The sequence below is a fragment of the Pezoporus wallicus genome, unplaced genomic scaffold (genome assembly GCF_028554395.1).
Source record: "Pezoporus wallicus isolate ANWC-B61680 ecotype Strahan unplaced genomic scaffold, APGP_CSIRO_Pwel_v1 contig_6814, whole genome shotgun sequence".
Lineage (NCBI taxonomy): Eukaryota > Metazoa > Chordata > Aves > Psittaciformes > Psittacidae > Pezoporus > Pezoporus wallicus.
The window spans coordinates 2,624,989-2,649,156 of record NW_026639755.1 but is presented as its reverse complement, the minus strand read 5'-3'; the positions used below and the strand labels follow the sequence as shown (position 1 = coordinate 2,649,156).

Sequence of the window (24,168 nt, the reverse complement as noted above, 5' to 3'; positions counted from 1 at the left end):
CAACTGCCTGACAGGAGGATGTGGTAAGGTGGGATTGGTCTCTCCTCCCAGGTAACAAGGGATGGGACAAGAGGAAACGGCCTCAAGCTGCACCAGGGCAGGTTTAGATGGAGCTGAGGAACAATTCCTTCCCCAAAGGGTGCTCAGGCATTGGAACAGGCTGCCCAGGGCAGTGCTGGTGTCATCATCCCTGGAAGCATTCACACACTGCGCAGATGAGACCCTCAGTGACATGGGTTAGTGGTGGTCTTGGCAATGCTGGACTTGATGAGCTTAAAGGGCTTTTCCAACCTGGTCGGTTCTATGAGTCTATGATTTTATTTATTTATGTATTCATTTACAAAGACAAAATCCAAAATTATGATGCAGAAGCAAAATGATGCTGCCAGTGAAATACTCAGTGAGTTGTATGAATAATTCATACGTAGTACTCCACTGTATTGGGTACACTGTCTGCGCAGATTCCCTCTTTTTCTCTTTGGATCAGTATTTCAGTGCAGAGGAGGACATAATAAAATTCCAGGCATTTGGGGTTTCTCCATCTTTATGCTTACTTGTTTATAGATCTGCTGCAGATCTTGATCTTGCTGTTTGCCTATCATTGTACACGTCCTGACTGGGAGCTACAGCAGGTGAACTCCAAGCAAACAAAGTACATGTGACTTCTGACCACCGTCATCTGGAATACCTCAATTTCTGATACTCATTAGCCAACACTAACAAGGGGGGAGAAAAAGAAAGTAAGTCTTTTCTAGGCCATCTTCTCCAATAAGCCCTAGTAAATCTGTTCCTGCCTAGAACACTTTGGACAGGATGAAACTGGAATAAATTTAAGATATAACTACTTTAAATGACATTAACATTTGAATTATTTGTACTGGTGTTTTACTTCACGTGCCATGTAAAATGTAAAACTTTAGTATTTTAACCATTTGTTCTCAAATTTCTCTTGCCTGTGTTCAGACTTCTTGGGTTTGCCAAAGATGTATGGTTAGAGAATCACAGAACTCACCACAAAAATGTAGATGTAAAGGACCTCAGGAGGTGTGTAGTCACAACCCCTGCTCACATCAGGGCTGACTCCAGAGGTAGACAAGTTGCTCATGGCTGTGTCCTGGTGAGTCTGGAACATCTCCAAGGGTGGAGATCCCCTAGCTTCAATAGCCATCCTGACAAAGTCCTTTCTTTAGGCTTCCTTGGGGAGGAGGAGGAAGAGAGCGAGAGGAATGCAGCCTTACAGCAAGTGGAGGAAAAAAGTCATCTGTATTTTATGGGGAAGGGTGGAAAAGCTGTGTATGGGTGGGAGTAACATCCTTTACGAATGGCAGAAGAGATACAACATAAAGCAAGTTATTTCACGTTTATGTGCTTCGGGAAGGAAACTAAAATCTTTCCTACATAGGAAGAGAATCCTGGCTCAGTTCCTCTCCCATGATTTTTTTCTTATTGAAAAGCAGGCACTGTTCATTGATGCTGAGGCACTTACTGAAAGAAAAACAGTACTTCTGCCAGATAAAACGGCATGGCTATTGCTCTGTGGCATAGCCATGGCCGCTTCCACTGCTTACAGACTTAGGAAAATCCTCCTAAATACCTGCTGCAAGGACGGCATCAGCCACATTACCGCAGGGAAACGGACCGAGCAGTCCCCATCGCAGTGTCCGGGCTGCTTTCGGCTCCGCAGAGCGGCCCGGAGCCGGCGGCAGAAGGGGTGCGGAAGCAGGAGCATGAGCGGGGACGGTGGCGAGGGCTGCCCAGGAGGTGGCAATCGGGAGCCTCTTACGGGACTGGAGCAAAGGTGGAGGGAGGCTCCCAGGAAAAGGTGGCTGCCTTTAAGGTGGGTTTATTTGCCTGCCAGATGGGAAGTCTGTGACCAGCCCCTTTAAAACAGGTAAAGGCAGTACGGCTTCTCCACCCACTTGCCTTGATCTTTCATCATAACTGTGGGCCAGGCAAGGGAGGTTGTGCAATGTGTGCGCTCCAGTCGGGAGGCTGCAGGAGAGGTTCATGCGCTGCGAGCAGGAGCCAAGGCTCGGAGGCCTGAGCCAGCAGAGCAGGCAGGGGCTGGCAGCCAGGCCCCCTCTCCAGCCCGCATGGAGCTGAGGACGTGGAGCAGTGGGATCGACCTCTCCCTTGGGCTCCTTCTCCTTTGGGCTCTCCTTCCTCCCGAGGTGCCAGGGAAAGAAGGTAAGCAGGGGACCCACCAGTTGCTCTGCCTGGAGGCTTGGGCTTGGGCGGAGCGGTAGAAGGGGACCTCTCGGAGCGGTAGGGAACAGGGTCTGGTGAACACGTGTGGGGCCTCGGGGACAGCAGAGGGACAGGGGTCTCTAGGGAGGGCAGGTAGGCGCAGAGGAAGCAAACCCCGACCGAATCACGGTGGCTCAGTGAACTGAGTCCAGGTGTGTCTCCCCCTTCCCAGTCGAAGCACAAATGCCTCTGCGCATCCAGTGATCCAAGAGAATTCTGTCTCTGTTTGCCTTAAACACAAGTGTTGCAGATAACAAGTTTAAACACAAACTCAGAAAGTTCCCCCCGCCTCCTGCCGCCAACACCCCACAGTTTCCTTGGGAAGCCTTTTTGGGAGTTAACCCTTGTGAGCAAGAGGACAGTCATTTTTGCAGAGGCTTGGAAGGTGAGACAGACTCCTTCACCTACCCCACTGCTGTAAGTAGCCCAGAGCTGGGCTTTACAGTTTGCTCTTCCACCTCTTTTCTTAACACTCCCTTCCTTCCTTTCCCTGTTCCATACAGTCCCTTCTATTGGACGTAGTGATCTTTTTTCTTCCATCTTGGCACAGTGGTTATGAAACATCCGGGGAATGGAAATTTTTAATAGAGAAGAGAGAAGGAGTAAATCCCTGCTCTGTTCCTTACCTCCTCCTGCAGGTAGTTCCTGCCGGACACTTCTACTCTGTTTTGCACAGTGAGGAGCGTTGGGACTTTTCAATCCCAACGACAGCCCTCTCATTTGCTGCTCCAGGCTCTCGGTCGAGAGGACTTAGTCATAACTAGCAGTTCAGCCATGGGCTCTTCTCAGACTCTGTGAGTGCTAAGTGCTCTTTTAAAGCATTCTTGACAAGCACATTTATATCGAGGATCCGGCTACATGGACAGAGCTAGCAGACATTGTGGAGAAGGCCGGACTAGGTGAGAAGTAACACAAGGTATCACCAAGCAGGTTCTGATTTCCGTAAGTGTGTGACCAGTAGTTGGCAGTAACAGACAGGGACTTCACCTGCCAGCTTCTCCCCTATCTCAGCCATCTCATTTGGGCTGTGTCTGTGATGCACTCTTCCTTAACATGTCTATCTGGGAACAGCTCATTTCCCCGGCATCCTCTTTTATCTGAAGTCTTTCTTCTTCCTGGGCAGACCTCCTCCCATGTGGCCAGCCAGCCATGTGAATTCCTAGCAGTGAGTTTGTGGACCCAAGAGCTAGCAGCTGCTGACTACCTGAGTTCTCGTACTCCCTGTTTTCTTGTAGTCTTGCTGACACATTCCTACTTTCCTTGGAGGATCTCTGTTGTGGGTTTCGCTCCAAGAGGTACTTGCTGAGAATGGACTTTGCCTGCTCCACTGGGCACTGAGCAGCTGAAGCCCAGCAGCGTGGCAGATGGGCTCTGCAAGGTTCCTATCCCAACCGCTTCAGAGTTCCTTTTTCCTTGCTCTGCTAGAACTTGCCATGCAGCCCCTCTCACCTCCACATCACTGCTTCAGGCCTGAAGTGCGTGGGATAGATATTATCTGGGTGATGGTTCTGGAAGGACAGGCTACCTCACCCTGGGAGCCAACAACACAAGTATAGTATCTCAAACTGAGAGCAGAAGGGAAGGGAGTGAGGAGCCCTGTCTGGACAGGGAGTCTGTGGCTAGCAAGGTTTTGCCATATGACCATGCTGTGAATGCTGTGAACTTGCAAAACCTGGATTCCTGCTTTTCCCTTCTCCCCATCATGAAAGAGTGTTTCAGAGGTGAGAACAGCAGCTCAATCCCTCTTATCTCTGATTCTGGGCCCACAGCCTGCTTCCTCATTCCACAGGACTCTTGCTGGTCTGCACTTTACACTATTACTTATAGTTGGCAGGCAGTATTTGTAAAGCAGTCAGATGAGGGGGAGGAAATCTGGTTATTTAAATACCATTTAAATAATGCCCCCCTGCTACCTTTCAGCCCCAAATTCTTTTCTGAGATGGTTTAGTGTGAGGTGTCCCTGCCCATGGCAGGAGTGTTGGAACTGGATGATCTTAAGGTCCTTTCCAACCCAAACCATTCTATGATTCTGTGTTTAGAAATAACCCCTCCGAATACACCTACAGGCATCTAAAAGGGAATCCAAGGAATTTTTCCTGTTGCCTTATGTACCCATGCGATAGGTGCACCAAAACTAATAGTCTGTCCTGGCAACACTGGCAGACCCAAAGGCAGGCAGAAAGCTGCACATCCAGCAGCGCAGCTTATTCTCTCTTCTCCCTGTTTGCTTACAAAAGGATAGATTTTTAACTTCTCTTCAGATCAGGACTTCAGGGTAATCTCTGATCACATTTTCTTATTTCTTTGAGGGATAAGAATGAACATACCACTGAATTTCTCCTTTGTCCCACGACTCCAGGAGCCAAGGCTTAACACAGCCATGCAGAGCAATTCTGCAAGAGGTGGCAGTGCTGTGGCTGGGAGCCATTATTCTCTGGCTATCATGGATAAAACAGTTGGAGGGGGGGAGAGTGAAACGATTTCTAGCCCATGGTAGGTAGCCTGGAGTAGATGTAGAGGGCTCAGCAGTTTGTGCAACTGATGCCTCTCCTGTCGCTTGGGTGCTGTGACAGTGGTAAGTCCCTTCACTGCCTCTGTATTACCCACTGAGTTTCAGGTACTGAATAGTACCTCTAGGCAACACCGATTGATCTTTTGTGTTGGTAATTTATTTGATTGCCTGCCTCTTCATCCATTTTGTCTGCTGCCTTCCTATTTGGAGGAAAGATGTGTTCAGGTGCTAATGCTGGGTTCCCATTTCAATAGGCTGCAGCCTCCTGTTCCCATTTTCAGGTAGCTTTAGGAAGCAGAAGAATTTGTCGGGGTTGCATTTTTTATATGCGAGATGAGAGTGGAAGGGGAGGGGGACTCAAATATGAGGAAAACCTGACTCACTGCACTGTCATGTATCATTCCCATCCTCTTACTGTGCTTTTTGAAGGTTAAAGGTCACAAAAGATGTGGGGTTGAGAGAGGAAGTGCAGTCTTTGTGACAAAAAGAGGATGAGGTCATTCCATGGGCCATGTAAGCTGGGTCATTGACTTTCCCCCCCCACTCTTCTTTTGGTTTTCAGTGGATCTACTTGACACAAGCACTGCGCAGGGTGAACTGGGCTGGCTTCCAGACCCTCCAGAAGTAGGGGTGAGTACACATGTTCAAGGAAGGGGAGCCACTGGGAGTACTAAATGGTGGAAAAGCATAATCCAAGTTGAAATTTCACTCTGCCTCCCAAAACTGGGCTTCTGCAGCTCCAACCTCTCCTGTGCATTGTATGCTTTCTAAGCCTCTCTTCCTTGCAGCCCCTTCACCTCTGCAGCCTCACCCGCTAGCCAGTTGTTTAAGGACTGATACTTATTGACTTCCAGTAACTCTCAATGATTAAATATGTCCTTGAAATATATTGTTTCCATGAAGTAATAAAACTTAATGGAGAAAAGGGGAAAAAATCATCACCCAGTTTTTCATTCTAACATGTTGCAAATGCATCTTATGTCTCCTTTTCCAGGCAAATAGCCATGGCAGATAATTTCTGTCTCCAAGTCTCTCAAGAATTTAGCATCTTTGTCTGTTTAAGGTCATGCTGTCTTTTCACCCCTTAGGTATTAAACTGAATGATTCAGTTAAACAGTTTTCAACTCGGCATCTGACTTAAGAAATAGCTGTTAACTCTTGGGGCAGGAATCTGGACTACTGGGTGGGCTGCAAGGTTCTAGGCCTTTACACACAGCTGGTAATGACAGAGGAACTTCCTTTTGCTTCATGACTTTAAAATTGAGTTGATGGAAGTGCTTCAAAATCTATTCCTGAAACCACTGCACAATTGGACCCCAGAAGACAGCTGAGCTCTCAGCTATTTTTGTACAAGCACAGCTATTTTGTATGAAGCTGAGCAGTCCCTCTAGCATCACAACCGATGGTATTGAAGATGGTTTCCTTTGTAACAGAAGGACCGTGGGAGTGGTGGAAGGAAAAGGGAATTCAGGGACTTCACTGCAGTAGTTTAGTTAGAAGGATGTATGTTAGTTAATGCGTAGTTCCATTCCCTCAGCCATGCTCTTATCTTTCTAGCAAGTCCCAAGGTCTCCTGTGGAGAAAGAGTCTTTACCCTTGCCGCTTATGAAGTAGACCTGAGTTCAGCCTGTTCCTAACTCATTATCATAACTTTCCTCTGTAATGTGCTGTGGCTGGTTTAAATTCACCCCAGCCTCCTCCTGGTAGTCTTTCTGGGTGAACCAGAGCCAGACAGTGAGGTTATCCTGTACTGGCACAACTGCACTTGTTTCATTAGTGCAGCTCTTTTGGTTATTATTATACCTTACTCAGAACAGATGCCCTAGTGAGACATACATGGAGAAGATGTTTTGCCTATTGTTCTCTTTGTTGTCCCCATCAACTGTCTGTGTGGTAATTTCAACCCAATACTATGCTCTAGGCATGTTCAGGATGAAGTCTGCCTCTCGAAGAGACTGGAAAAAAAAACACTGAAAAGTGCATTCTAAAAATAATCTGATAGAAAGAAGACAAAACCTTTGTTCCAGAACATGTGATTTGTGCACAGGAGGTGCACAGTGCTAGGAGCTGGCATACCCTTGTGCTTGTGCTACACCTACTGCTTAATATATGTACATTTAAAGTACAGTAGTTGTAACTGGGAATTGTAGAGGATGCTGGAAAATGTGGCCTGAGAGCAAGCCAAAATAATAGATCAGAATACTGAGGCCTGATAAAGTAACAGAGGGTGAAGAATGGATTCATTGACTTCTGATGAGCAATTCTTTTGCAGGGATTTGTCTAATGACGTCATTTCCCAACCACGATTAGGTGGAAAGCTGACAAACTGCCACAAGCAAAAAGGGTACAATGGGTGATTCTCTTGGAATCAGAACTTGGAACAACTGCTTCTGAAACCATTCTTCCAAAACTGAAGAAGTAAATATGTTCCAAAGAGAACTGAGGTTAATTCAGAACATTTTCTGACACAAAAGAGCTAAGATTCATACTGAGTACCTGCCTAGCTTGATTATTAACAGACTGGAAACCTCAGAACCGTGTTGCATACAGAGCTGAAAAGTATATTTCATGTAACACTGCTACTTGTGCCTAACCAGAGATCTCCCATACATTAGCTGGATTTGTGTCGATATGGCTATCACACAGAGGAGGAATTTGCTGTGAAGAATTTACATACTTTATATGGACAAGGTCTCTGAGCATAGCCCAGAAGAGGTTGGATAATTCTGTGGAATCAGAATTATACCTTTTGTTTTCTCCTCTCTGCTTTCAGCCAATGACAATGGATTGTCATATGTGATTGTTTCATGGTTAGACTTGGTCTGTATCCAGTATAGACAATGCTTCTGCTAACACATGCTCAGCCTAAGAACACCACACTGTACACCAGTCAGTTTTGGGCAGCATGGATACTTTTTCTGGGCTTTTAGAGTATGTTAACTGGCATCTTGCCTAAGCTTAAAGGTAGTGTTTAAGTGAAAGTGTCTGTACTCTAAGTAATGTCTGCAGAATTTTGTTTGCTAAAAGGTCTGTGCTATCTTGCTTTGTAGTAACTCTTTAGAATTCACTTGAAGCTACTATTGAAAACTAAGTCCTTAAAAAGGCAGACTGTAGTTCCTACAGTCACTTTCTTACCTATCTTACCACCTTCACCCTCTCATCATCTCTTCAAATTTGCCTTTGAAGTTTTGAGACAGCAACACAGTTGGGCATGGGAAGGTGTATTACAATACTACTGGTGGATTCCCATCTTTTAACATACATTCGAAAGCTAGTGATGAACACTTGGAAGGTGTCAGGAGTCCAGAATTTACTTACTCTGACATTTCTTCAAGGCTCCCCAGGCTGCACAAACAGCCCAACTGCTTGAACTGATGTAAAAACACTGAAACTGACCAAAAAGGACTTCTCAAATCTTACCATAAATAAATTCAGTTACCAGGCAGAGTAGCATTGCTTCTTAGCAGCTTCTAAATCATAGAATCACAGACTGGTTTGGGTTGGAAGGGACCTTTAAAGATCATCTAGATCCAATCCCCCTGCCACAGGCAGGGACAACTTCCACTAGAGCAGGTTCTCCAAGCCCCATCCAACCTGGCCTTGAACACTGCAAGTGATGGGGCAGCCACAGCTTCCCTGGGCATCCTGTGCCACCGCATCAGAACCCTCACAGGGAAGAACTTCTTCCTTCTATCTAATCTAAATCTACCTTCTTTCAGCTTAAAGCCCTTACCTCTTGTCCTGTCACTACCTGCCCTTGTAAAAAGTCTCTCTATAGATTTCCTTTAGGCCCAATTTATGTACTGGAAGCTGCTCCAAGGCCTCCCTGGAGCCTTCTCTTCTCTAGGCTGAACAATCCCAGTTCTCTCAGCCTGTCTTCATAGGAGAGGTGCTCCACCCCTATGATCATTTTTGTGGCCCTCCTCTGGACTCACGTGAGCAGGTCCACATCCTACGATGGTGGGGCCCCAGAGCTGAATGCAGTACTGTAGGTACTCATGAGAGCAGAGCAGAGTAGAGGAGAAGAATCACCCTCTTCACCTGCTGCTCATGCTCCTCTTGATGGAGCCCAGCACACGGTTGCCTTTCTGGGCTCAAGCACACACTGAAGCTGGCTCATGTTTTGCTTCTCGCCAACTACCATCCCGAAGTCCTTCTCTTTGGGCTGCTCTCAATCAATTCTCCCCCAGCCTGTATTTGTGCTTGGGATTGCCACAACACAGGGGCAGGACCTTGCACTTGGCCTTGTGGAACTTCATGAGGTTGGCACTGGCCACCTCTCAAACGTGTCAAGCTCCCTCTGGATCCCATCCCTTCCCTCCAGTGTGTTGACCGCACCACACAGCTTCGTGTTGTTGGCAAACTTGTTGGGAGTGCACTCAATCCCACTGTTCATGTTATTTCTCTCTTATTTTGCTTCAAGTATAATCTGAACAGTTGGTGGTGAGGAGTCATGTTATCCCCTTGCATTCTGCTTTCAACAGACAAGATCCTGAGCAACCCAACTCAGCTTTGGAGTTAGCCGTGCTGTGAGTAGGGGACTGGAGGAGAGACCTAGAGGTCTCTTCCCACCTAAATCTTTCTGTGTTTATGTGGTAGTTTTTCACTGTTTGTTCATTAGCATTCTGAGTTTGAATTTTCAGGCCAAGCACAAAAGATCCTTCCAGTTTTACCTGATTTAATGGTTTGAATTCTGTAATCTCTGTCCCGATGGATTTTCTGTATCTGTTTATGTAGGCCTATGATATAACATAACGGGCAATCCAATATTTTTCTTTAGTTGCTATGATTATTTCAGCCCCAGCTTATTGGCCTATCTTGAAGTTTTCCTTTTGTCCACTATTTCCAATTTCCTTTTTGTGGATGTGAATAGTATTTGCATAATCCAGTCATGCTTTCTTGAGTATAAGTGGCTACTTAAGATCCTAGCCATTTGTACTGTAGGATGCTGCATACTGGGCATCTCAATATGATTTTCTGCCTCTATGCTGTTGAATAGGTAGTAAATTAAACACACTTCATTCTTCTTTAGCTGGTATGTTTTCTTGGGAGGCATGCTTTCACCAGTTCTACAGCTGTCTTTCCTTTTAAGAGAGTCCTTTTTTATAGTAACTTTGTTTTTAAGTTGGATATCTGTTATTTCAGAATATCACATGAATTCTGCTGCTGCTACTAATTCCCAAACTGTGTTACTACACATTAAACATACAGCAATGCTCAATTCTCAGTTGGTAGCTGGTTTATGGAGCTTATTTTCCCCAAATTACATTCCTGCATGGATCATAGTATTATTAAAGCTTCTACATTATTCTGTTAGTCTCCTTTCAAGGCTGCCATTGTTCTCAATCTCCTATGAGAGGAGGACATAATCTTTTTTTCTGCTTATTCCATACTCTTGCTTGCTTCCACACATACTTCAGAGTGTTGCTCTCAGTTTCTACCATGTCTCTCAGTCCCAAAGTTTACTTTCCTAGTAAATCCCAGGCATAGTACAAATTCTACGCTTCTTGGAGGACCATGCTCTAGGCAGACGTATCTATCTCAAAGCTCCAGCTAACTTGTGGTGCTTTTGTGTTGACATGAGGAAGTTCAATGAATCTTGCCCACTCTCATTCAACATCTAGAAAATGGTGAATCAGCTTCCTGAAGCTGCTAGGCAACAGTACTGTCACCGCTGTAGTGCCTGAGCAGCCATGGTGATGAATGTCATGGTTGTGCAGCATCTTCGCTTTGGCTCAGAACGCCGTCTTCTTTGCCCTTGGAGTCACAACACTTAGTGCACTAGCATTTGTCCCTTTTTCCTACTCAGATCCTGTTCACTTGGAAAAGCCAGTCCCTAATGTCTGATACTTAAGCTGAGAGCAGCCTGAGGTATATACTGCTACTCTACTCCAGGTTCCAGGTTCTATTCTATTCTGTCATCTGGAGGTGATGACATCCCTTTGAGTTAGATCTAAAGGACATGCACTGTCAACAGTTGTGCAAAGAGATGCACATAATAGCATTTCTGATGGTTATTTTTCACACCAACTTTGGATGCTACAAAAATCTGTTTGAGACTTATTCCAGGTAAGACTATCTGAGTAAGACACCAAGATGTCTCATTAAGTAAACTGCCCAGGTTTAATAAAATAGGAGTGCTGTTTTGGAACCACTTGCAGGTTGAGGGCTGTGGCCCACAATGCTATTTCCTCATGACCAGGCCTATGTGAACAGAAGAGGTGGAAACAGAAATCAGCCATCATCAACTGTTATTAATATCTGGGACCTCTTATTCTGGTGGAACACAAGCCTTGCTAGAACCACCTATCATGTGGTCACTGATATAAAAGTTGCCGACAGGTCACAGGTATTTGATGTGGTCTATTACCCAAAGAGAAATAAAAATGAGCAGTGTAGAATTTGTACTATGCCTGGGTTTTACCAGGAAATCATCCTCTGATTTCTTGAAAGGTTATTTCCATTGCTTCTAAGGCCTAGTTCCTGGTTTCTCTATGCTTGACCTGGAGCCTTTCAGCTCCTCACTGTGGCTTTCATACAGCCATCTCCTTCAGCTTCTTTTCTCCAGGCATGTTCAGTTTCTCTCAAAGAAAAGGCATAATTACTCTGTCCATGTGTGGGATTCCATCTTTAAAAGGAACCTATGCAAACAGAGCAAGTATTGTCCATTGTCATCAGATTAATTTCCCAGGTTCTCTGAAAATACTGGAAGTATACTTGACACAGCATACAAAATCGTAACTCACACCATAGATGTGCTTTGCCTTGAGAGGAAAAAAAATAGTCACTTCCATTTATAATGGATTCTATGCAAGGTACAATATAATGCAAAATTAACATGAGAGCTAGTATTTGCCATATTGGTAATACGACTTGAGCCATGAGTTCTGAACTTTTAAGGTATACCATCTAATTTTCCACTCCTGTCCTTTTTGTAGATATTGATACTGTTGGTGGGTGTTAGCAAAACAGGTATATATGCAAAACAAGTGTTCCAAGACAGCTGGGTGACATGTTGGACTAGAGTATCATTATCTCTCATGTAGTAGCATCTGTTGTGACCAAAACTGTTTTTGTCCAAGACATTCATGTGGCCAGACTGTTCAGAGAATGAGCAGACAGCAGATCCTGTGTTTGATGAACAGGCTCTGTAATCAATGCACCAGAGCTATGTGGCTCACATTAGCACCTTATCTTCCTGTAAGAACCAGAGTACAAGTTAAATTGGAAAGAGATGGCTGGGATGGAGACCTATGTGCTAGTGCCCTAAAGGACAAGTAATTACATAATTTAGCTGTTCCTCCCTGAAAATAATCAGTGGATCATTGTGGTGAAAAAATATATCATCCCACCCAGAAGGACACTGTAGACAAATAAGCATCACTTCAGTTGTGTCAAAGACTCTGTGATGATGTGATGAAATCAAACTTCCCTGACCACTGCCAAACAGTCAAAAAAATAAAAGCAGCCTCTTTGCTGTTCTCAGGTTAAAAGTTATAGGACTTTATAGGAATTTAAATTTCTAGATGTCACCACACTTCATCATTATAGTCTAAATTGTCTTCCCCACCAGCTAAAGAACTCGCAAGCCTATGGAGAAACTTTCAATGCAAGGGCACAGAAACTTCATTCTGGAATACTGTCAGAACACCACTGTGGTGCTGCTATTTTTGATTGGCTGGTCTAGCTTTACCTACTGACACATTTCTGTTACAGGTATTTCAGCTCAAGAGAAGCTGTTCATCATATGACAGCAGGTTCTAGCACGTTGTCTCTACTGTCACAGTCTTTCCACTAAGACACTAAGAATGTAGTACAGACGAACCTGTAATGTACAACTGCCTTCAACTTTGACTGTATTCCAGGAAGGTTTTCCTGGTCATGGTAGCATGCAAATGCTACTATACGAAAGTCAAAGAGACTCCACAGGCAAAGGTGGTGCTAGGGGAAGGAGGCAGAAAGCATTCAGTGGTGTGTGTTCTTCTATGTGGTTTCAGGCTTGGCACACCAGTGATGTATTGGTGCTGTAAAAGATTGTGGTTTTGGGACCCTGTGATTTTTCCTCAGGAAGGGAATTCATGGATTAAAATGGTACTCTGAATTCTGCTGCAAATTTGATGGGAAAGAGATGCACTTACTAAGAACAGGTACGCTGTAGCTGGCTGTACACTCAGCCGGTCTTTTCATCTTAGTGCAACTGTCTAACTCAAACAAGTTACTGGCTTTCACTGTTCTCCCCACATAACAACAATAACAAAGACTAAAACAAAAAGATACCTCTTTTCTGATGCCTGCAGAGCTGGAGACAGTAGCTCCAAGAAGACATAAAAAATATCTCTGTTTCCATCTTGTACCTTATGGCAGCTCCTAGGAAGAGTAGCCCACAGATGGGTGGAGGATGCTTGACACAGTCCTAACCTAGAGTGGTCTCATCTATATTCAAAGCAGAGTAAGCCTTCCTTAGGCTTCAAAGCTTCTAACTGTATAATCAGTTGAGAGTTGATCAAGGCAGATATTAAAAGGCATGTACGTTATCTTATCTTTGGATTTTTACTCACATGGCAGACTAAACCAATTTTGTTTACTACAGGTATCTACTGGTGCCCTTCCAGACTGTCATTCAAGGCATTTCATAGAGACAGCTTGTCTCCACCACTGTTTCCTTCATATTGAATCCAACCCAGCATCGGGAGGACAGTTGTCCTCCTTTTTCTTACACTTGCAGCGTTCTGAGGTTATTGAGATAATACTTTTGCTTTGAGGTTGTCATTCACTTAACACTAATTGCTGTGCTGGAATTACTTTGCTCTGTATTATACCACCACACCAAGCCTTTATGAACAAATCTCTGGAACTAAATTCCTGTGTTATTATATGGGTTCTTGAGAAATATAGAACACCTTCTGCTCTCAAATCCAATGCCTACATTCTTACATTTTTTAGACAATCAAAGCTACGAATTTATGGCTCTCTCCCAAATGCACTGGCTTTGGTTTTCTTAGCAACTTTTTAAGAACTCTAAAAGGTTTTCTAGTTTAAAACCAGTTTAAAAAAGAGGTTAAATTTAATAGAGCTTAAAAGGAGTTTTGAAGAATAAAATCTGAAGACTTGAAGAACTCTTTAGCTTGCTTGGAACAGGGAATTGGACTAGATGATCTCCAAGGGTCCTTTCCAACCTAGGTCTTTTCTATGATTCTGAATCTCATGAGAAAGTTTTCTGTAGCATCATAAACCCAAAGTTCACTCACTGTTAAAATGAGGAAGTCTGACTCGCACTGTCCCCCACTTCTCCTAAAAGAATGTTTCCCATCCTATGGTCGAACTGATGACTGGAGTAAGGATACAGTGTTTTGGATGAAATGGGTAGGAAACTGTATTATCAAAGGAGGTTGGTTCAAGTGTCACTGGCAGACAAACTAGAGAACCAAGTAATTAATACTGATTGAGCCAGACTAGCACACATTCATTAAAAGCATTATGTTAAAAATCAGAGGCATACATTTGATTTTGCAGCAGATTCTTAAAGGATGTGAGACAGTTGCCTAGCAACTTCACTCGCCACCCTTTTATTGTGTTGTACGTAGCAGTTTTCCTCTACTGCTTTGAATTTAAAAGCTTCACTGAATAACAAAAAGAAGTCACAAGTATATTTAACAATAGTTCTGTATTGTTAGCATAAATAATAGCCTCATTTTACTTCCTTTACCCACCAGCAATAGAGTCTGGAAAACCCAAGTGTGAATCCCTTGTTATTTCTTTGCACCACGCTGCATATGAAACTGTGCAATAGCCAGTGCTAAGCATCTTTGCCCTGAAGAGCTTCGGTCTGGAAGGATCTGGGCTGAGATGAGCTAAGAAATACAGGAGTTAGCAGCTGGATTTCTTCTGGCATTTTTCTGCTGGAGTTGTCACTATTGAAAGTGAAACTTTGGTCCTGTATCACTTCAGATTTGAAAATGGTCTATTCAGGACATGCATCACAATAGTTCATCTCTTTCGGTGAGACATGCAAAAATTGCTTTCTGGTGACACCTGTCTGTGCTACTGCCTTAGGATAAAGTGCTAATGGAAACTTGTCTAACTCTCGGCCTTCAAATGCAATTATGCCTTTCCCATCAGCTTAGTGGAGGCAGGCTCCCATGGAAAAATGCTTCTAAAAGCTAGTCCTAACATTGGCAGTTTCTTATGAAAGCTGCTTTGCTCTTACTTTCCTTTTTAGCTTCTTTTCTTCTATTTCAATATACTTCAGGATGCGTTGTAAATTCACAATTTCCAGAAGATTTTAAATGAAATAGTGCAAGAAGTGATTTAAGTGATTGCCCCTTCTGGTTGATCCATTGGGATTCATCAGTCTGTTTCTTTCTCTTGCTATCCTAAATCCTCTGACTTCCAGTAAGTGAAAAAAGCGTAGAAGTGCAGAAATATGCCAGATGGATCTGATTAAGAGGATGGGGTAACACTGGAGATTAATTACATGGAGAAAAACAAAACAAGAAGGGGCACATAGATACCATCCACAGAACTACTTAGGAGGAGACTACTATTATACACTTAGGTGAACGGCTGGAATCAGCCAGATAAAAGCTTGTGCTATCAGCAGGGCTTGCTAGCTTGGAGACAGCACTCAGATAGTTTTCAGAGTGGGGCTGCACGGGAGGCATGCTCTACGGCATGGCTTAAAAGCAGAGCCTCCTTTGGCACTCTGTGGGTCCACCTCTTGCATTCCACTAGCAGAGTGACCTGGTCTGTGCTACCAGAAGCTAGGAGAGGGGCTGCAAGGTTGTGCTGTGAGTTCAGGAGGTGGTGGTGCTGGATGAATGCGACTTGACAAGCCTCGAGTAATATAGAAACTAAGGCCTTGTTCAGATTGCATCTTAACCTGGGTTCTGATTTAAAACCAAGATGCTTAAACTTGTGTGAATACCTATGTGGGCACTTGTTTCAATTTAATTTGATCAAACATTTAATGAGAAAGGCAGTCTTAGCATGGTGGGGTGGGGAAAGGGATCTAAGTTATTTTCCCTGTGGACAAAACCTTGCTTTCCAAGTTTTCAGTTCTCATGTGTGACTTACTCAAAAATGAGTATTTGCCTTTCATACCTGACCTGGTGAGGAAACAAAACCAGAACCACATACAATTCAGCAAAATACATTAAAATATGTATCAGACCCTATGAGATTCAGACAAATAGTATCAGTGAGGTCACATAACCACTTGGGCCCATGTCCTCCTCCCAGCTGTTATTTGTCTGGGGAAGAAGCAGAACCTTATATGAAGTCAGGAAAATCAACTGAATTTTAATAGCTAAATTAGGGCTTGCAAAAGATCATACTTAAAGAAGTTTGAGCTCCAAATTAATAAGGGCTTGCTCTAGAACAGTCCTTCTGCAGTTGATCTTCTCACTGTTGCAGGGCATCTCTTCTCTTACCCCCCAGGTGCTGTGCATTCTTTTCAGGGGCAGATAATAGTCCTGATATGGTATGTCCTACTGTGCACTTTGAATATAAACACTGGTAGAGAGAAGTGGCCAGTACATGGGATTAATGGTGCTTTTTTCTCAATCTAAGATAAGGCAGTGTATGAAGAAACAAACTGCAACTAAGGTGGGATAAAGGGCATGTGCAAGGGTCTGTGAACAGTGGTTCCCTTCAATTTGTCATAACTCAGATCCAAATTACAGTATCCTCTTTGCTCCCTGTGTAAAGAGTTTAGGTAGATATGGGGCTCTAGATCAGATGCAGCTTTTGCTCAGTGTAAGGGACCTTCTACCTATGCAGGCTTTGAGCCCTGAGTGCTATATGAGAAACAATCTTTTAGGCAAGATTTTGTCATGCTTGAAGCAAAATTTTTCTCACATGTGTCTAACAATGTGTTTTCTTCTACCCTGGGTGCAGTGGAGTGAAGTGCAGCAGATGATAAATGGTACCCCGGTCTATATGTACCAGGACTGCAGCGTGCTTTCCGAGGGTGACACTGATCACTGGCTTCGCACCAACTGGATTTATCGGGGTGAGGCAGCCTCACGCATTTATGTGGAGCTGAAGTTTACTGTGCGGGACTGCAAGAGCTTCAAAGGTGAAGTGGTAACCTGCAAAGAGACCTTCAATCTCTATTACATGGAGTCTGAACAAGATGTCGGGATCCAGTTCCGCCGCCCGCTGTTCATTAAGGTCTGTAGCGCTGGGGGTGAAGACTGACTCATGTCTTTCAGCTTAAACTAGGTGTGTCTTGCTGAGTGGGGTAGGCCAGCAGAGCCAGCATCTGGGGAGGGGCAGGGATAGTAAGCATTGTCCTTAGAATAAACTTTGCCCCTATGCCCTCTGTGATGCTCAGAACAGTCTTTGCCACAAGAGGCACAAGAGTTTTCAAAAGAGATCAGACCCTCATTCTATATAAGTACTTATTAACCGGAGACCACATAGGTAAGGATTTTAAAGGGTTGTAACAGTGCTGGATGGTTACACCAATTTTTGGAAATAGTAGAGGCCAAAGGAATTTGATTTGCCTTGGGTAACAAAGCAAGATTAGACCAAGTGAAGAACAGAATCCAGTTCAGGTCTCTGTGCTCTTGATCATTTACTCTGATTGTTACAAGATACAGGTTCTTATTTTCTAAAACTGGAGGTGATGCCTTGCTAAAATGAAATTCACCCTCATATGAAGGTATTTAGCACTGCTAGATTTTAACTACTGTCTCCCCCAACATAGTGTCCTCTTGCCAAGGGAACATTTGAATTGCAGAACAGGGAACCTCAGCTTTTTTGTGGAGGAAATTCTATAACCCAGTTCTGTCCTAAAAGAAGCCGTTTGACTGCCCTTTCCTCTGTGGTTTAAGTGGCGTGATGAAAACAAAGAACAGTAAAGCCATGACAGGCAGAGCAGGAGAATCTGGTAACTGATCCCCCTCCCTCACCAGTGCTTCTCCACCTCCCCTGTAGCCTACCCTATGAATTTGTAGGATACCTCCACAACTCCTAAACCTGCCTAATGATCCCAGTGCCAGATGTGGCTGCTATGCAGATCCTTTCATCTGCCATCCAACTACACAGAGTGGGTGGTTTCATGCAATAGGGAGGGCGTGCGGTGGAGAGGATCACTTAGGCTCCCCCTCTGAGAAGAAAGGCCACCCCACCTGCAGTCCAGCAGGTCTTCCATATCACATGTCACAGAGGCCTTTCCAAGCATCAAAAGCATCTCTTGTCACTCTCATCCTTTGTTTGTGGAAGCAGGGGGAACGTAAGAGTGTGGGAGCATTTTTCACCCAAGTATCTACAGTGCTGAAACATGTTATGTGCTCCAAGAGAAGCACCTTGCAGTACATAATCTAACCTGCATCAAATACAGCCTAGAAACAGGTGACTAATTCACCGGTGAATTTAAAATCACAGCTCCACGCAGTATTGTGATTTTACTGCCCACAATTTGCAAACAAAGAAAAATATCACAGAAAAGAGATTTGCTCCATTAAGGGGCTGTTCCTAAAGACCTCTGAGATCAGAGACCCAGAACATAAGGTACTGTATAAGACCAGTGAATGACTGCAAAGAAGCTGAAGAGATGATGGAAAGTATACATGCAAGGAAGGCTGCTGATCCCACCGTTAACACCACTTCCAAGTGCAAAGCAAACATGCAATGTTTTAGAAGCAGTTGACCATAAAGCCTCTAAAAGGCTTTAGTAAAAGAAGCTTGAGAGGCATGGGTAGCTCAGCTGCTGGTACCTGCTTGATGGTTGAAGCTATTGTCTTTTTCTCTTTCGCTTAGCTCAACACTGTGGCAGCAGATCGAAGCTTCACCAGCAGGGACATTGAATCGGGTGCCATGCAGCTGAACACAGAAGTGTGCCCCATTGGGAAGCTGTCTCGCCGGGGCTTCTATTTGGCTTTCCAGAACTCCGGGGCCTGCGTAGCCATGGTGTCTGTCCGGGTGTATTACAAGACTTGCCCAGAGGCTGTGCGGGGCCTGGCCCGGTTTCCAGAGACGTTAGCAGGCTCGGAAGGGCTGACAGAAGTACCCGGGGTCTGCGTGGAGTATGCAGCTGAAGAAGAGGGCTCTCCTCCCCGGATGCACTGCAGCACTGATGGCGAGTGGCTGGTACCAATGGGCCAATGCCTTTGTGCTGTGGGGTTTGAGGAAGTCGATGGGAGCTGTGTAGGTGAGTATGCAGACAGCCATTGGCTGCAGGCCACGGGAGAGTTCCAGGGAGCTAGAGATCGGAGCATCTGTGAGCATAAAGTGGTATCAGCAGTTAGTATGGTCTGCCTCTGTCTTGCCTGCCCTGTGTGCCTGCTAGAGATATGTTATACCTTCCCTCCCCTCCTTAGCTTCTCTTTTCCAATTGTGATTTTTCTCCTCGTGTCAGGTGTAAGACCTGCGCACACCTCTCCGCTCCCTGTTGGGCTTCATCCAGGAACCTTCAGCTCTGGAGCTAGTTTTTGCGAGCTGTAACTGTGTGATTGACACTGACTCACTCAACAACTGGTTCCCAACCCCTAAATGGCAGCCTTGTTCTCTCAGGGCACATGGGGTCAGATGCATGAAACAGTGTATTTGGCTGTGACTAGAAAGCTGAGGTTGGGCAGGGGGACACACACAAGTTTCTCCTCTGTGTCCCCTTCTGCTTAGACTGGGATGGCTCCTCTGCCATGGGAAACGGTGTAAAGCACATTGCACAATACGTAGGTGCCAGGCTCATTTCTGAGGAAGAGCAATTAGCAAGCATAGGAGTCACCAGGTACTGGAGCCACAGAGCAAGCCAGGGTTGTTGGGAGCAAGCAGTGCAGGGCTATCCCATTGCCAGAGAGGGCACGAAATTCAGCTGCTAAAGAGCAGCTTTGTGTGTGTGTCAGAGCAAGAGGGTATGTGTGGTTTTTTGGCAATATGTATTACTGCAGACTGGGAGGTAAAAGCACATCTCTGCTGTTGTTGTCAGAGCCGTACGGCACAAAGCTAAGGCATACAGAAAAAGGAATCCATGCACCACAGTCAAGGTCAGCGGATGCCCTGTCTCTGCTTTTTTCTGCCTTTGCTCCACTCCAAGGATCTGGTGCTTCCATGAATCCCCACTGCTTGCTGCTTGTTTCGCTTGGGAAGCCGGTGAAGGTTGAAGCACAAGATCCTGCCCTCCTCCCGCAATCCCCTCGCCTCGCACAGCCCAGCCAGTTTTTCCACTTAGGTGCTACAGAGCTCTCCCCGCCCTCCTGAGAGCACTCCCCTGGGAAGGGGCAGGGAAGCTGTCATGTCTAGACAAGCCCTGACTGCTATCACAGCTCAGGTTCACTCTACATCTGCGCTTTCGTCCCACTCCGCCCAGGTACAGCTGCAGCCAGGAGCCTCTTTTGTAGGGGCTAGGGCGGTCTCCCAGGAGAGGAAGGGAAGAGGGGAGAAGTTAACAGCGGTAAGGAGAGGTTACTTCATGTCCCAAGCAGTGTCTTATTGGAGGATCAAAGGAGAGGGTGAATGAAGGTTGCCCGTGGGGGTTACCCTGGGGTCCCCACCCTCAGTGGAAAAGACCAGTCATTGTGCAAGGGACTGGGAACAATTCAGGTCAGGATAAGGACTGAGGTCACAGCTTCTACTTTGTCCTCAGGCAGAAAAGATCAGGCATTGTGCAAAGGACTGGGAACAGCCCAGGTCAGGATGAAGTCTGAGGTCACAGCTTCTACTTTGTTATCAGAAGGACTTCTTCAAACATGTAAAGGGGGACAGGATGGAGGAGACCTCCTCGCAGTTTCTTCTGGTTCTGAGGTTTGCCTTAAGTAGGAACACAAATCAGGAAAGCTGAACCCTTGCCTCAAACAGGAAGAGACCCTGACCTTTGTTAGAGGCAACAGCCGTCAAAGGCTGAGGTTCTTGACCAGTTCATTCAAACTCTCCCTGAACTCCCAGCCATACAAAGCGCTGCTGGGTACATAATGGCTCAGCCACCCCATGATCCCAGAAAAACTGTGCTTGCCTGCCTACATCTATTTCAGTGTTGCAGACTTTGCTACTGATAAACCCTGCGCTCTGTGATCTACTTCCTCAAGTACCTAACGTACCGATTTAACATGAAGCTGTGCCCCTGTGGCCTGTGCTGTGGCTCCCTGACGGGCTCTGCAGGGTGGCAGCTGGGGCAAGCTCCGTGGTGCTCAAGTCTGGTGCCTGCTGGCAGTGTCCCGCTGAGCCCGGGCACAAAGAAGGAGCAAAGGGAGGGCCCCAGCCCTCTCTGCCCTCCGATGCCTGGCGGGCAGAGCCCTTTCCCAGGCCTGTTTTTCCCAGCGTGTCTAAAGCGGGTGCCCAAGAGCCGCCCAAACCAGGTGCCGGGGGCTGAGGGGCTGCTGGCTGCGCTCCCGGGGGAGCCGAGGGCAGCCCAACGCCTCCAGGGAGCGGAGACTGGCAGCGACGACAGCCGCGCCCTACAGCCCCCGCCCCGCTGCCGGTTGCGGCTCCCACCCCCGGGCTCACCGGGCGCTCCGGGGGAGGCTCCGCACCGCCTCCGGGGCGGGACGGGCACTGGCCCGGCGGCTGCTGCTGCCTCGCCGGTGCTGTGCAGCCACCTGCCGGCCGCCGCCGGAGCCGCGGCTGCGTGGGTCCCGGTTACCGCGGCGGGGGAGCCGAGGCGCCGGGCGCCGTCGCCGCAACGCCTCCTGCGGTCTGGCGGCGGCCGGGGCCGCTCCCTCTTGGGGCACCGGGGCTCTCCGTGGCTCCCACGACGCCGGTTCGAGGCTGGCCTGTGCCTGTTGGCCGCGGTCGCTGCCTCCCGTCCTTCCCAGCGCCCCCAGAGCCTGCCGCCGTGCTGCCGGGTGGGTCGTGCATGCAGCTGGGTCCAACGGTGCCGCCTGCGCCTCCTGCTCCCCTTCAGTTTAGTGCTGCAGACACGGGCTCGGGTGCTGTGACCTGCTCCGGCCGGTTACCTCCTAGGTTTGTTCCCGTGCCCACGTGTCACCTGTGCAGTTCCACTCCCTCTTTCCTGGGTATCCTGTGTGATGTCAGCAAGCAGAGGACTTTGAGGAGTGCAAGGACTTGGAGGATCTTATTTATAGTGTGGAAGGCTTGAAGGGCCATGTTGGGACCAGTCTGGGTGGACCAGCTTCTGTTTTCATGCAGCATCTGTGATGAATGACATCTCCCTTCTTCAGTCTATGAGTCCTGTCGTAACATTGCTCCTACCCTGAGGTTGCATCTCCCCTCTGCTCTGATTAGGCTAAGGTGACCTCCAGGGGATCCATTCCAATGTACTGACTTCTGTGAGCTAAGAAAACAGACGAAGAGCAAGCAGATGAATGAGTGCTCAAGACGCTGAACAAAGCCTGCGGGTGGTTTCCTGTTGATGTTGGTTTATTGTTGATCTTACGATTACTTGTTTCTCTTCACAGCCTGCCAGCGAGGATTCTACCGTCACTCCCTGGAGGCTAAACGCTGCCTGAAGTGCCCCCCCAACAGCTTGTCCGATGAGGCAGGGGCTACATCTTGTTCCTGCAATGCAGGCTTCTACCGAGCACCTTCAGAAGGCCAGAATATTGCTTGCACCCGTGAGTCACAGATAGAAAGAACATTATCTATAATGTATCTATGGCTATATCTATCTATCTATATATATCTATACAGATTGGGGGATGAAATTATTGAGAGCAGCCACACAGATAAGAGCATAGGGATAGTGGTGGGAAAAACTGGACATGAGCTGGCCATGCGCACTTGCATCCAGAAAGCCAGTTGTAACCTGGGCTGTATGAAGAAATGCATGGCCAACAGGTCAAGGGAGGTGATTCTTGCCCTCTGCTCTCATGACACCCCACCTGGAGTACTACGTCCAGCTCTGGTGTCCCTAGTACAAAAGAGATATGGACCTGGTAAAGTGAGTCCGTAAGGGGCACAAAAATGGTCAGAGACTGGAACACCTCTCCTAATGAAAAAAGGCTGAGAGAACTGGGCTTGTTCAAGGCTGGAGAAGAGGTGGCTTCAGGGAGATCTTATTGCGGCCTTTAAGTACTTAAAGGGGGTTTATAAGGAAGGCAGAGAAAGGCTTTTTACCAGGGCTCGTAGTGATGGGACAAGGGGCGATGATTTTAAATGGAAAGAGAGTAGATTTAGATGGGACATACAGAAGAAACATTTTACAGTGCAGGTGATGAGACACTGGAGCAGGTTGCTGTGGATACCCTGTGTTTGTAAGTGTTCTAATGTCAGGTTGGATGGGGCTTTCAGCAAGCTGATCTAGTGGAAGATGTCCCTGCCCATGGCAGGGGAGTTGGACTAAATGACCTTTAAAGGTCCCTTCCAACCCAAATCATTCTGTGATTCTATGAACAAGGAGATGGGAGAAAACAAAACATTGGGAAATGGAGATGAGACATCAGAGAGGGAGAGACTGGGGGGGGGACAGAGGGCTCCATTCAAAATGCATCAGCAGATGGGAAGCTGCCACGGTAGTTTTGGTGTTAGCAACTGGATCTAATACTTTCTTTCATGCTTCTTGTAGGCCCCCCCTCAGCTCCCCGCAATGTCAGCTTCTCCCTTATTGGCACGCAGCTGAGTCTGTGGTGGCAGCCACCCAGTGACCATGGTGGGCGAAAGGACGTGACTTACACAGTCTTCTGTCAGCGGTGCCATTTCCTCTCATGTGAGCCATGCGAGGCTGGGGTGGTGTTCTCCCCCAGTGCTTCTGGTCTCACTAAACCTGCTGTGGACGTGGATGGCCTGGAAGCTTACACCAACTACACATTTGCTGTGGAAGCCCATAATGGTGTCTCAGGAATGGGACCTGCTCCACAGAGAACTGCTCCAGCTGTCTGGGTCGCAGTTGGACATGCAGGTTAGCAGAAGCAGAGAGTTCTTCCTGCTCATCAGGAAAAGGAAGAGGAATCTCTGTGAATGTTTAAGCTTTCTCCACCTTCTCCTTCTCTCTGCCCTATGTGTCGGTATGGCATGATAAGGACTCTAAGGTACCTCTGCCTCTGGCATGTAAAATCCATCAGTCATATCCCTTGCAAGTCAAAACAGCAGTAATCATTACCCAGCAAGGGCTACAGATCCACCAAGGACTTAATAGAAGTGAGGAGGATGAAGCCCTCCTTGTCATACACTAGCATAGTCCAGCAGAAGTATTGCAACCTGTGTGACAGGAAGAACAGGGACTCTGGCATGAAATATTTCCATGACCCAGATACTGCAAAAAGTCCAACCAAACACAACAGTAACCCTGAAAAGAAAAGATAAGAGCTTTGAAAGCATGGAGAAGCGAGGATGCTAGAAACATGCAGGTTATGACATGTTGCTGTAGTTTAGCTTCAAGCTGGCAACTTTGGCTGTCCTGTGAATAACTTCCAGAGTGCTGTGAAAGGTGATTTTAGAAAAGGGACATCCCAGTGCTCAAAAACCTTTTGGTGCTTCCCCCAGATTCTGATTTGGTGACAAAATAGGACTTT

The 24,168-nt window shown here is 46.5% G+C and overlaps 1 protein-coding gene across 1 annotated transcript in view; it reads left to right on the top strand.

Moving 5' to 3' along the window:
* Positions 1-1,344: 1,344 nt before the first annotated feature.
* Positions 1,345-24,168, top strand: part of EPHA1 (EPH receptor A1) — a 32,894-nt gene continuing 10,070 nt past the window's right edge. The window contains exons 1-6 of the mRNA XM_057415996.1: positions 1,345-2,187; positions 5,322-5,389; positions 16,655-16,930; positions 18,524-18,914; positions 22,117-22,272; positions 23,223-23,555. Of these exons, the coding sequence (XP_057271979.1) occupies positions 2,094-2,187; positions 5,322-5,389; positions 16,655-16,930; positions 18,524-18,914; positions 22,117-22,272; positions 23,223-23,555 (1,318 nt within the window). The 5' untranslated portion in view covers positions 1,345-2,093. The remainder of the gene's footprint in view (positions 2,188-5,321; positions 5,390-16,654; positions 16,931-18,523; positions 18,915-22,116; positions 22,273-23,222; positions 23,556-24,168) is intronic.